Source organism: Chlamydotis macqueenii, chromosome 5 (assembly GCF_036417535.1).
Source record: "Chlamydotis macqueenii isolate bChlMac1 chromosome 5, bChlMac1.mat, whole genome shotgun sequence".
Taxonomy (NCBI): domain Eukaryota; kingdom Metazoa; phylum Chordata; class Aves; order Otidiformes; family Otididae; genus Chlamydotis; species Chlamydotis macqueenii.
In genome coordinates, this window is record NC_141560.1 from 61,206,536 (window position 1) to 61,220,478 (window position 13,943).

Genomic DNA, 13,943 nt, shown 5'->3' on the forward strand with positions numbered 1-13,943 from the left:
AATATATTTAAGATTGCTAAACTATTGCCTGGAATTGTGTTCTCATCTTTTCATTAATATCAGACTACTTTATAATACAGAGTAAAATGTACTGCTTACTGCTTTAGTTGTTAAAACATTTGGTTAAAATAAGTTAATAAGATCACATCTGGATTGCTTTTGAAATTGGCAAAGAACTAATAAGCCTTTCACATCTTGGTTACTGGTTCAATTCATTAAGTATCCATTATGTTTCTTTTAAAGATTTTTTTTTTAACAAGCTGCAAAAAAAAGCAGTTTTCCCTCCACCCATTTCCCCCTCCACCCATTTCCCCATCCCTAGAAAGGCTGTTTGTTCAAAGGATCAGATGCATCATCAAGGCTGAAAAAAAGTTGAGTATTAACTGCCTCTGCGAACGGTCCTAGCAGAACAGGCCTCACATGCACTAAAGGGAAGGCTGTTCATTCCTAGTCCCATCCATCTCACCAAGCCACTGTGGAATAACAGGGGATGTTATTTACCCTGCCTGACATGCATGCTTCCTAGGAGAGAACAGTCCAGTCAAGGAGGCTCTGTGGGCTTTCAGCTGGCACACACTGGTTGACTAAATTATGTATTTCTCCACTAGAGCTCAACAGTTTCACCTGCTTACTGAAGTTCTGTGCTTTCAGCAGTTCTTATTTTCTTTCTTAGTCAGATCTTGTGATAAAACAGAAGTTTAACATAAAAGGGTTATTCTTTTAGCAATAAAAGACTTGCTAGCAAATGTAAATTGTAAGTGAGATAAAGGTTCCAAAGGATCTTGGGGTACTTTTAATGGATATTTAGTGGGATTTTAATAGGACTTAATCTGTGCACTCTAGTGTTTCTGGAGACGTTGGAAACTTCCAACCTTCTATGTGGTCACACAACACAAGACCTCCAGGTGAAAGAGAACTAACAAATTCTATAACTCAGGACCTACAATGCGAGGTTGAATTGCAGCACTTACCCATTAGGCCTCAGGTCAGGCAAGGGCCTGTCCAGTGGCAGGCGATCGCTCAGGTAGGCATTGTAGCCATAATACTGGAATTGTTTAAGTGCAATACGTCTGTTTTCAGGACTGAGATCCTGGCCCCAGTGAGCAAAGAGTGATGAATCAGTGAATGCTTCAGCAGGATTTTCTTCCAGTTTTGGCAGAGCTTCTACAAAAGACAAAGACAAAAATAAACAATTTTAGACTTTCATCGCATCAGGCTCTAGGGTACATTACTTTAAAAAGCATAACTTTAGGGAGAACACCACACAGAACAGCATATGCTGCTGGCTTACAGCACGCTGTAAGTCTTCACATAATACAGCGTCATATACCTCTTGTGGAAGCCTAACTATTAGCACCTAAAGCTCAAAATTTAATATTCAAAATACAATTAGTTAAAAACAATTCTTTTTCATAACAGTCAGATTAAAAGCCAAGACTGGTAAGTCTAAATGAATTAAATTCCAAAAGGATCCTTATCAGACAACTAGAATGTTATTTTGTTTTTATATACAAAGATGAACTACTTAATTTCAGCCTGAATACCTTGTGTTCTGGTTTTGTTAGTGAGGGGGGCCTAAGGTGGTAGCTTCTGTAGGAAACTGCTAGAAGTCGCTCCCCTTTGTTCAGGGGACTCGGCCGGGCCTAGGGCGGACCCGCTGCTGGCCAAGGCCGAGCCAATTGGTAGCAGAATGTCCCGTGATAACGCCTCTGCGATAACGTATTTAAGTAGGGGAAAACAGGAAAAAGAAAAGGAGAAGATGTGAAGCAGCTGAGCGGGGGGGCAGAGAGGGGGAGGCGTGAGCCTCATGGGCCTTGCAGGCCTCACCCTCTGGCCTCCCGCCGGGCAGCCGACTGGGCCCAACTTGGCCTGGCCTGGCTGCAAGAAGTGGAGAGGAGATGAGAAGTGAATAAGATGTAAAAAGGATCCTGAGAGGTGTCTGCCAGCCTGTTGTGAGGAACGGCTGCAGACGCCAAGGTCAGCGAAGAAGGAGGGGGAGGAGTAACATGGCTCCTGGCCAAGATTCCTCTGCAACTCGTGGTGAAGACCATGGTGGAGCAGGTTGTCCCCCTGCAGCCCATGGAGGTCCACGGAGGGGCAGAGATCCACCTGCAGCCCGTGGAGGACCCCACGCCAGAGCAGGTGGAGGCCTGAAGGAGGCTGTGGCCCGTGGAGGGCCCGCTGGGACAGCTGTTCTAGAGGGACTGCACCCTGTGGAAGAGATGACCCACGCCGGAGCAGTTTCACGAAGGACTGTGGTGTATGGGTGGGACCCCACGCTGGAGCAGAGGAGGAATGCGAGGAGTTCTTCCCCTGACGATGATACAGCGGCGTAAAACAACGCATGATGAACTGACCGCGACCCCCATTCCCTTCCCCCCCCCCATGCCGCTCGGGAGGGGAAGGTAGTAGAGATAATGTTAAGCCCGGGAAGAGGGAGGGGTGGGGGGAGGTTATCTTGTTCCCTGTCTCATTCTCCTGCTAGTTTTAGAAATAAATGAATAGTTTTCCCCAAGTCGAGTCTGTTTTGCCCGTGACGGTAAATTTAAGGATTTCTCCCCGTCCTTATCTCAAACCTTGAGCCGTTTTTCTTATATCATCTCCCCCTATTCTCTCGGAGGGTGGGGGGAGCGAGAGACAGACTGCGTAGTCTGGTCCCGATCGGGGCTGAACTACGACACCTTGCTAGAAAACTATTAAAGTTCTGAAGGTGAAAAACAAAGACAAAGGAAAAGAAGAGAGTCTCTACATAACACGCAAAATGTCTGCCAAGGTCTGTGTGTAAAACAAGTTTTTTGACACTACAGATTCAACACAGAGAAAAAATTCACTGCACTTGGCATCTATGTTTAAATATCCAACCAGTTGCAGTCACACAATATTTTTATAGTCCAGTTTATCAATCTAGCCTATTTAAATTTTTAGTCCATATTCAGGTGTGTGCAATGATGCCATTGGGATAGGCACTTTGTAATATTTCTGTCATTATAAAATGCTTTTGTTACAGAAGGCCACATCTCTGGCTGCTGCAACAAATAAAGATGGGGACTTAGTTTAAGAAGAGCTCCAGTACGATGAAATCACAGCATTCATTCTCAGTATTTAGTTGTCCAAAAAATCTGTTCAAGGTGACTTGTAAGGTTCTCTGTAACAGCAGCATCTCACCCTTCCCACTAGCCCTTCAGTTTTTACTCAGGTGACCAGCGCAGAGAACATCTTGTCTCTGTAAACACTTTATGATATACAGTACTCTTATAAGGAAAGATCAAATGCCTTACTTGACCCTGATTTGTCATCACAAACTAGTGACTCACAAAGAAAAAATATCACAATTTCTGGAAGTTCTAATTACTTATCAACTGTCTCCATATACATTAACAACTAACCAACTAAATAAAAACTCTCATTTCTGAAGAGCTGTACTGACAAACCATGACTTTTCAGTCACACAGAGACTTAAAAATAAAAGTGAATCTTTGTAACATCTTCAAATGTGTCCAACAGGCAGGAACTTCAGCTGTGTCCAAAGACCTCCTCAGTACCTAGAAACCTGAGAGCTGGCTTAAGCTAGCTACATGGAAATATCTAAAGAAAACAGTCGATGCACTACCACCAGAATTCTGACTCCCAAAGAACTCCAGGAAGTAAATTCTTTGATCTCTTATGAAAAAATTACCAAAAATGCAAAAACAGAAATAGAGAAGATTAAGTTGTTTGATTCGTTCAAGATGTTTTCCTTTTTCTCCTGACAATACTGACAGGAAACTAATGACACTTGCTTTTCTGCATTATATTCCAATCTCTGTAAATATCGAATGTTTCTTTACTTGTCAAAGTACTGCCTCCCAGCCTGAATCCTGGAATGTGCTCCAGTTCTTCAAAGAAGAAAGACATGCTAAGCCCTCAGACAAATGAGGAAAGTACTCCAACAGGCCTTGCTACCCCACAGATAAATGTGAGAGTGGAGCTTGTGCGTTTACACACAACTGTGCAACAGAAAGTAAGAAAGTTGATAAATTCAGATTATTTTAGAGGGTCCTAACTTGAGAAAGGCAGTTTTTAAATACCAGTCCAAAAATCACAGCAAGGAGGAAAGTCACAGGTATGTCTATCTGTTGTTTGACAACTATGTGATCTCCACAAAACCAACCCAAATTTACATTAAAAATCTCACAAACTATCTTCACATACATTCCTGATCCTGGCCAGTAGAAATTAATGTTGCTCAACACTTTTCAAGAATATATACATTCATGCTAATAATGAAAACTAGTCAAGTATTTGTTCAGCTTGTGTGCTGCATTGATCTGGATTTCTCCAAATCAAGCACACTTTCCCTGAAGGTTTTAACTTCTATATTTATTATTACAATATGGCAGAGGACTGTAGGATCCACCCACATGCAAACAGCATACCAATGCATGAAGACATCTGAATAAAAACAAGACTCATGGTAAGAACTGTGCACACATATGCATCTGTAACTACAGACAGTTCCAAGGATAATTTTCCGTGGATGAAAAGCCATCCTAGAAACAACCACATTCAGAGAATCACACTCACACAGGCATCTACTGGATTGTATCTAATGATTTTGTGAGCAAGAGTATTTCCTAAAGCAATGTATTAATCTCTTGCTGTTTTCTGACTGAAAAAGTGCTCAGTAATTCAGGTTGCATCTGTAAGACTAAGATTTTCCAGCAATGGATATCTGTGAATTTAGTTTACCAGCTCTAATAAACCACTTCCCAAATGCAGTCATTTTTTGTATACTAAGCAAACATGTTATTTCAATACATTATGCTACAGGAAAAAAGCTTTAGCAAGAACTTTCAATTACAATTATGATCAATGGAATTAAGCATGCGTCTCTGATGACAAAGTCTTTCTTCCCTTTATTTGGCTGAAGATCCTTAGAGGAAGCGACTTTATTCAGGCGGTCTCTCACAAGATACAAAACCAATTATTATAAGACCATCAGCTGCCTTTCCACTAGTCAACAAGCGTACTGGATGCCTTAGTCTCTGAAAAAAGATCTTGGCCTGAAGTCTCACAGTCAATTCTTCTTACCACTTGCTTCTACAATTGCAGAACCATCATGGGAAGCTAAGGCTCAAAGGTGAACCAGTAAGTAGTACTGCCTGAGGCAATACTAAGGTAGGCATATTTATCTGCTCAGTTATTACTAAAAAGGATAGATCAGTTTCACTTTTACTGTGGAAAGACAGTTTATCACATGCAGCACATTGCTGCAAATGTTAACATGGGGTCTTCTTCACATTAACTTTCCACAGCATGCAAAGAGCAGCACTGTACACAGACAAGAAGGGGGTATTAACTCTTGGCAGACACTTTGCCATTAAATCAATTGGAACCAGAGATAAACCACACAGATGTCAGCTGGTTGTACACCTGGGCTGAGGAAGTCTCCTTTCAGAAGCCTGGCTGGTCATGACATCAGCATGGTGTTGGTCACAGACTGCTTACTTGAGTCAAAAAACCTCACAGCTGGTTTTCCACAAGCATCTGTGTGTCTTTAGCTCATGCTTTCTGGATTATGCTCACTAGTTATGCAGTTAATCTTAAATACAAAATCTATTGCATCATCTGATCTCACGGACAGCAGCCTCCAAGATGGAAATTCACTCTCCTCTTTATTTTGCTCATATATGGAATAAGTCAGAAGACACCACTGAAATGCAATTTGTGCATGATACAAAACCAATTCTCTCCTAATAATAAAAGGTATTTTTTATAATTAGCTGGTAACAGCTAATAATGACACAGAAATCATTCTGCCCACGTTGAAAATGCAATTATTTCTAGTGTAGTACAGGACAACCACTTCATTTACAACAGCATTCTTAAGTTGTGAAAGGAAGGAAATTAAGACTATTGTATCCAACTGTAAGCATAGCAGTCTTCAAGCACCTTGGCAAAATATAATTATTTAATTATCATTTGCATAATGTAAATATTTAATTACCTGGGGATTTTTTTCTACCCAACAAATGCACATGTCTGTTTCAGAACCATGAAGGGCACCTCTAACAGCACTGAGGCACTGGCTATGCAAAGCTTTAGCAGTGACTGTTCTTGAAAGACTGCCTGCAGTTTTGTCACCAGTGTAATGTCATGTTGTATCCACCTATTCCTTGCATATCTGCCATGCAAGTGTTGATCCTGCCCGTTCATACTTCCTCACTAAGATTTAAGAAAGACCATGAGAACATCAGTGACTGTTTCAAGTTTCCAAAGGCCTTAACTAACAGGTTTGTGAACTCATGAAATAACATTGACAGCTGGCATTCAGCAGATTAAATGGGTAAGGAATATTGCCATATTTAGTCTAATTTCAGTGGTACCTAGGGCACAATGATACTAAAGCATCTATAAGGAATAATTTTTAAAGCAATTAACATCTAAATACATAACTGGCACTGTGGTTGTTTGTATTGTATCACAATCCATCTGTGGAATCCTTCAAGCTTTAAAATAAATCCATTGTCCCCTCTTCCAGTATGTATCTGCAGTTAGCAACCACTTGGTTAACAGAGGACTATATAAAGACAGCCCTGAACAGTAAGGGTTCAGTATTTCACAAGTCAGCACACTGTACGTGCTTTATCCTCCTCTCCTGTTTCATTCGGACCATCAGCTGCTGCAAGTAATACACTTTTTTCCCTCTTTCATTTTTTTTCTCTCATTTACTTTCCTAAGCTGTACATCGCATGACTTTTCTACAATTTATGACCGATGCTAAATTGACTCTGTTGTGATGTTTTCCGTTCTTTCTCACTCCTGCCTCTCCTTGAAGTTTCATCATATAAGAACAGCTTCCTTAGCTATTATCAACCACTTCTATAAATAGTACAAGGCCTTGAAGTAAAGAACATGGATCAAAATATGCAACAGAAAAGGGCAGCAGGAAGGCCCACACCTAATGAGAACTGGGAATTCCAGTAACATAGTTACACTGTGGTAACTAAATGAATATGCTTCGGCATAATAAACTAGTAAGTTTTGTAAAAAACTCACTTACGCACATATTGCATACCTAAAAATGTAGACTCTCTTCAGACCAACTCTGCTAAGAATGACAGGACTAACGAAATAGCTAGCTTCAACAGAAAAGCACACTGAAATCATTAGCACTATCTCCATAAACACTTTTCATTTTTTTCAGCTTCATTCAGATTTCAACTTTTCTTCCTAAGAAAGGTTAGCATGAACAGGTTTACAGTTAAGAGAAAGCATCAAGACAGAAAAGGGCTGCAAAAATAGTTCTAGAGATAGATTCAGACATGTTTGTTGTTACTAGTCCATGAGACTAGTTTTGGTTCTACTCATTTTACTGCAGGCCTACTCACAAAAGCAGCAGCACTTCATATCAAAGCCCTACCATTGTGAAAATGCCTTCCATGGTATCAGAAGTGCTTTATCAAATCTGCAGTGTAACCTTATATGCTGATTGCAGTAAGTGCCAGTGACAAGAAGGGATAAACAGCAAGTCAGCAAAAGCATCCTATCTGCAAAAATACCCCTACGTCAGCTGAAGACACGCAGAAGGCATCAGTAATTGAGCAAAACTACACACAGTCAGGTGTAAAAGGTTGCTCATCAAAAAAAAAAAAAAAAAAAAGAGTTAGAAATGATGCTAGGATATAGGCAGAAAAGCTTTGATCACGTGCTCTTCTGAGTTCTCCAGTGCTTGACACTTTGATTTACCAGCCTAGAAAGGAAGGAGCAGGCGATGATTAGGGCAATGCAGTAACCATGCCTTACCTTACCAGGTGGACTCACGACGCAAATCTAAGTAGACTATCATTAAAGACAAAATAAACCTAATCTGTCTTTGATGTTCAGCAGTTAGATTTTTGGGAAGTCAGGATAAACTAATAAATGCTTTTATGAAAGGGTATCATAGTTTGAAGAAACTGAAAGAACTTACTTTCCCACACAACCTGAGCAGCCTCAGATTCTTGAGACAACCATGAAGAAGCTCACAGCAACTTTATGTGTTAGATTGTCTCTGCTGGTATTTTGGGAATTGTTTCAGGATTTTAAGTACTGATTTTGTCATAGGTCTAATGGCCTCAGAGACTGGCTCTCAGCGCTCCAAAAAAAAAAAAAAAATCTATATTCAATTTCCTGCAGGCAATAGCATTTCAGCTTTCTGTGGAAGGAAGGATCCTTTCATCCTTTTCCTCTATATGTGCCCTTCATCTCTTAGCCAATCTATACCCTCTATACCCTCTCGCCAGAGGCTATTCTACGCAACGGACTTGCATTGGGTCATAGAGCCTTGATATAGTTTTTAGAAGTGTGAAAGCTTTACCTAAATTTTGTCACACGGGAAGATACACAGGGGAAGATTCCACTTTCAAAGTCTATTGTAATTAACATAAATACGTTATCAGCATCCTTAATAACTACAGTCTGACAATTCCTGTCTTGGAAGGCTGATCCCATGCAGGACACTGCTATAAATCCTCTGTCAGAGGAACAGACCTCTGAAATGAAAACATTACCTCCTTGCTTGTACAGCATGATGAAATACCGACAAGCAATGGCAGAAGCAGCTCACCAAAGAACTTGTTTTGTTTCCAAAGAACTGACTTTAATGGAAGCGTGCCTAAGAAAAAACGAGTATCTAAGTGGGCTAAATTCTGCTACCTCTGCTTACTCACAGCTCAGTAAGTCATATTGAAGTTGTCAGGGTTCTTCAAAGAGACTGACAGAGCCTGTCAGAGTCTGTCTGCACAGAGTACAAAGAGCAGCGAAGCCCTAATCTTAAAAAAAAACTACATAGAAACCACAAAAACACCCTGAGAGAATTCAACTCAATATCCAGTCTTTGCATATTCCAGCACACTCTGTAGTTAGTGTCAACATTGGACAGATCAGACAGACAGTAAATGGGAAAAAAAAATACAAAAAAGGTGATTCTTTCCTGAAAATCTGTCAAGAGGCCATGATAGTACTACAAATAGTATACCATCAGTATGCAATTTCAAAGATTAAACTGTATATGACAGTGCATATAGAAGGAATTGTCAAAAATTCTCTCAACAAATTTTTGACATTTCTGAGAACTTGAAACACAATTTTTTACTATTAATTGATATGTTACTACCACTGCATTCTAGAGAAGTCAGTACATACATAATGGTAAGCTACTAGAGTGCTGCTAACATCTCTTCATTTGTTTCTAAAAAATCAAAATCTCTTGGAGAAACTGGATTTTTTTTTTCCTAAGAAATAATCCCAGGCTTATTGTGTGTATTAAAGTGGAAATTCAGCCTGGATCTGCTGCTTAGCAGAAGCTCTCCCTCTCCCTGAAGTCACTTCCAAGTTCTAGAAACATAAACATCAGAGTCTATTGGGTGGGGAGAAACTCTTCAGCAGGGCCTGTTGTGAAAAGACAAGGGGTAATGGTTTCAAAATAGAAGGAGTTAGATTCAGAAAAAAAAATTTTTACAATGAGGGTGGTGAAACACTGGAACAGGTTGCCCGGAGAGGTGGTTGATGCCCCATCCCTGGAAACATTCAAGGCCAGGTTGGACAGGGGGTCTCAGAAACCTGATCTGGTTGGAGATGTCCCTGTTCCTTGTTGTTGGGTTGAACTAGATGACCTTTAAAGGTCCCTTCCAACCCAAACAATTCTATGATTCTATTTTCCCTATATGAGTGACGCTAGTTGATATAAGCCAGAGCCAGTGAGCAGTTTGGAATCTTTACCCAGATTTACATCCACACTAAAGTGTTCTGTGTTTTCTTTTTCTCTTTCATTTTTGGCAAAATAGGCCATCCATGAACCCTCCACCCTCAGGAAGCCAGTTGGGTCTCTCCTGGAGTCATGCTGACACCAGGACACATGAACAGTACGCAGAGAGTCTGAAGGGCTCCCCAGGGCAGGCGTGGCATGTGTCTCCACAGCATTCTCCCCTCTGTTCATACTACCTAGATTTTCCCATTAACCGTTCACTAGACAAGACTATAGGGAGATAATTATTTATCAAATACATGCTCATAAAGGGATCAAGTGAATTGTGCCACACATTCTCAATACCGTACTGATCCAGGGACTTCTTATCAGAAATATCAGGGTGTATTAGATGTTTGGTGATAGAAAGATCCCTGAGATCTTTGAATTGAAATTAAGAATTTCATAGTATCAAGTCTTCTCAGATCTGAAATGATATGATGAGTCAATATATTGCAAGAGACTGAAAAAGGGATGCTAACGTGTACTTACTGAAAGCCAATGACAGCAGTTCAAGTTCTTACACAGCAAACGGACAGCCAAGGTAGGGCAAATTTTGTTTTCAAGTAATGCAGGTAGAACAGCAACAGAATGTGAGTCGTTGCAGTGATGATCCAACTCATGAAAATGTAATAAGGTAGCTCACTTCTGCTAGAGAGTCACTTAAGTCTCGGCTTTGCTTTGCTTAGGAACAAGGCAGCTGCAAATGTAAGAGATCCAGATGCTTCTCCCAAGGAGGAGACACAGGGGAAGCCACAGGTCCCAGAAGGCCACAGATCACTGGTACAGAATACTGCAAGACCTTCTACTTACCTGAGCTATGTCTCCTAAATTTCATTTTATTTGACTGCTGATTGGTGGAGGTGTCAGGCTCCAAAACATAGGCAGCTTTCGGGTTTTGACAACTGGATGTTTGTCTCATTTGTACAAAACTCCGCCTGTTCTACTTAACATACGTGTGAGTATATCCACCCAAAAAGGACAGGCGTGCATGTAGAGACACTGGACATTTCCTGCCTTGGCAGACTAACCTAACAGTTCCGAAAAAGTCATTGCACAAGTTACTTTACTCTGAAGATGTATGAAGACTTTCAAAATGTGCTCAGCGCTAGAGGGCAGTGTAAGAAACAGGAAAACTTGTCTTCTGAGAGAAATCAGAAGTTTTTTTCAAAATTTCAAATTCAAAAAATTCTGTACTTAAAGCACTTACTTAAACTCAACCTGTATGCAAACATGCAACAATTTTTTAAATAATAGTCTAATGATACAATAATAATCTGGCAAAAAGTGCCTGGAAATTAATTTGGTGACCTTATTTCAGTTTGTGATACATAGATCTCAAGATTTCAAAGTGCAACAAACTGATAGTGGTACCTGTAACAGAATGAGATGGGCACAATTACTAATTTAATTTTTCACATAAGCAGCATGATAGTCTCATTCCAAGTCATGGTTCTGGTTAGCAGGAATAAACTCCCCTGCAATGCTGATTACATAAGATTGTCGACTAAAGTGCTAAACCAGTTTAAGCTCATAATCTCTGGTGTCTGCTGTTTTGTGAGAGTTATGGCACTGACCTAACATGTTTTCTGTCTTGGACCAAAAAACCAGCATGCTATTGCACATAACGTCCACTTTTTAGTTATTTGTGATAATATTTTACAAAATTCCCATCAAATTTCATTATAGTTAACACTGTACAAACAAAAAGAAAAGAATGCACAAATTAAATCCTAATTTTACAGAACAGTCAAATATTCAGTAACTTCACACAGAACAAGTTCCACTGACTTTGGGGCTTTCAGGAGGACTTGAACAAGCAACTTCCGTGCGTAAACCTCATGCTTGCCAAGCAGTTTGTCATAGGTAAGCTGGTTACCCTGGGTATTTTTTCCAGGCAGGAGTGGAACACAACAGAAATTCACAGATGAGAGACTAGTTTGCATCCCGGAAAGAGAGGTGCCAGAAATTGAGACTGCTTCTACTTGATGCTCAGTAACAAAGCTGAATTTCTAAAAACAATTTTCTTCACTTCCTTATTGCCATGGAAGAAATAGGTGGAAACACAGAAGATCACTTACAGAAGGCCTAGTATTACGCAATTACACTACTATATTCACAAGCATTTTAAATTTGGAAATGGATGTAAAACAATTGAATTACTGTGATATTTTGTTTTGTTTTTTTTTTAAATTCAGAGATTTACCTCAGTTTAAAATGGGTGTCAGACAGGATTAATCAAACATTCTTGGGTAAGACCAGTAACTAAGCACTGGTCATTGGATTAAAGCTATAAAGATTTTTGCTCAAAACGCACATAATTTTTGCCACTGAATAGAAGAGGATCTCTGATACAGCACTGAGGCAGGGATTTCACATCTTTACTCCTCTGCAATCGCCGCTGTCACAGAAGGCAGTGGAAGGGTCACCACTAACCAGTGTAGGATAAATGAGCTGTGGACACAGAGCCCTCTAAAAATCTAATTTCAAAGGTGACATTCAGATTCTGTAGATATTTCACATTTAAAATACACAGTTATTTCTTCTGGGTCAAATGATCAGTGTTCAGGCCTGCTCTACTGTTTACAACTTTAATTCCATGTCTATTAAAATCCGTACCTTCTTCGTTTATTCTTTGTTGAGGAGCTGACATATTGGTGATGTAACACCCTGAGCAAATTCCAACTCAACAAAAACTTTGCATGCCAAAAGTCCTACAACTGGCACTGAATGCCATTTCTTGTTTTCCTAACTTGCTTTGTTTCGTTCTTGCACATTGCGGAACTTCTGTTCCACCAAACAAAAGAATTACAATTTATCAATAAGGAATATTATTATTACTGGTGGAATGCCAAACAAGTGTAAAAATTGTTTTTAAATCCAGTTTATTTTGCATTCAGAACTAACATAAAGTTCAGATTATAAATAAATAACTTTTGGGTTTAGTGTGTTGGGTTTGGTTTTTTTTTGTTTAATTACCATGATTTAAGCACAGCTAAAATCACAGAGTGGACAGCTGCCTGTGGTGGCAGACCACCTACTTCACACCTGTTCAAAAGGAGGTGAATGACTTTCTCCACCGATGGACACCACAATTATTGCTCCTGCCTGAAACCCTCCTCTAGCTTCCTGACTCAACCCCGTCCTGGCCCTTTCTCCTCCCCTCCTCTTGCCAGCAAGCCAAGAGGAGTAGACGTCCTCTGAGAGAGAGGAGGAGGAGAACAGTGAATCTCAAAAAGGAGGAGGAGAAGCAGTGGCAAGCCCACGGACCCTTCAGCTGGACTTCCAGGACTGCGCGGGCGGGGAGACATGGAAAAAGGTGGCCATTCCAGGCTGACTTCCAGGCTCCTCCTGTCTCCTCTCCCCCGCTAGCATCAAACTAATTCCTCCCAGCACAGTTACTAAATAATGAAAATTCTTGTTCATTACATCCTGCTATCATCATAGTTGAATAAATTCTTAAATACACTAGGCACTTGCATTCCTTAGTTCTTATCAAGTATGGAAAGGTCTGCAAAGCAAGCTTGAAGGGTACAGAGGTACTCAGTAAAATCTACATCTGAAGAGCACTCTGGAAAGGCAACAAAACAAACCAGGTTCCACAGTAAGACTCAGGGTCAAAGACCTCTCAAAGACACAGCACAGTGAGTTCCAGTGCAGGAAAGGAGATAAAAAGATTCAGAATATGCCACTGATGGTAACTGCACATGTTTCTAAGTTTAGGCATCAGCTTATGTGCTTACTAAAAAAGGAATCTCATCTGCATTTAATGAATAGCAGACCATATTTTTCCTTGGGATTAGTGGAGTTTGCATCTGTGCAGCTGAGAGGATTTAAAAGCTCAGTCTGTTTTATATCAAAAACCTAAATCTATGTCACCTGAAGTAAACACAAAAACACTTAACTATTTTGAAAACTTTATTTTGCCAAGAGCTGTCAGGCTGTGATGTTCATTAGAATCATTCATACAGCTTTTACTTTTATATAAAACTGAGTAGTCACACTGAAAGTAAAGTCTACATGAGGAAAGAGAAACTAGCTCTCTTCTACACTCACCCACCGCAAAGCACCCAAATAGGCTTCCTCTTTCAGTAATCACATAAAATGAGATTTTCTCTGCTTACTGGGCTGTACTGAGCTTACTCAGATTAGTTCTCCTTCACCAATTTCCATTCAG

At 40.2% G+C, this 13,943-nt stretch overlaps 1 protein-coding gene across 6 annotated transcripts in view; it reads right to left on the reverse strand.

Annotated features, from left to right (window-relative positions):
• The window catches only part of GALNT18 (polypeptide N-acetylgalactosaminyltransferase 18), a 252,587-nt gene that overhangs the window by 137,647 nt on the left and 100,997 nt on the right, over positions 1–13,943 (reverse strand). For all 6 annotated transcript variants that reach the window (XM_086748472.1, XM_086748471.1, XM_086748469.1 and 3 more), the window contains one exon: positions 972–1,164. In XM_086748472.1, the coding sequence (XP_086604598.1) occupies positions 972–1,164 (193 nt within the window). The remainder of the gene's footprint in view (positions 1–971; positions 1,165–13,943) is intronic.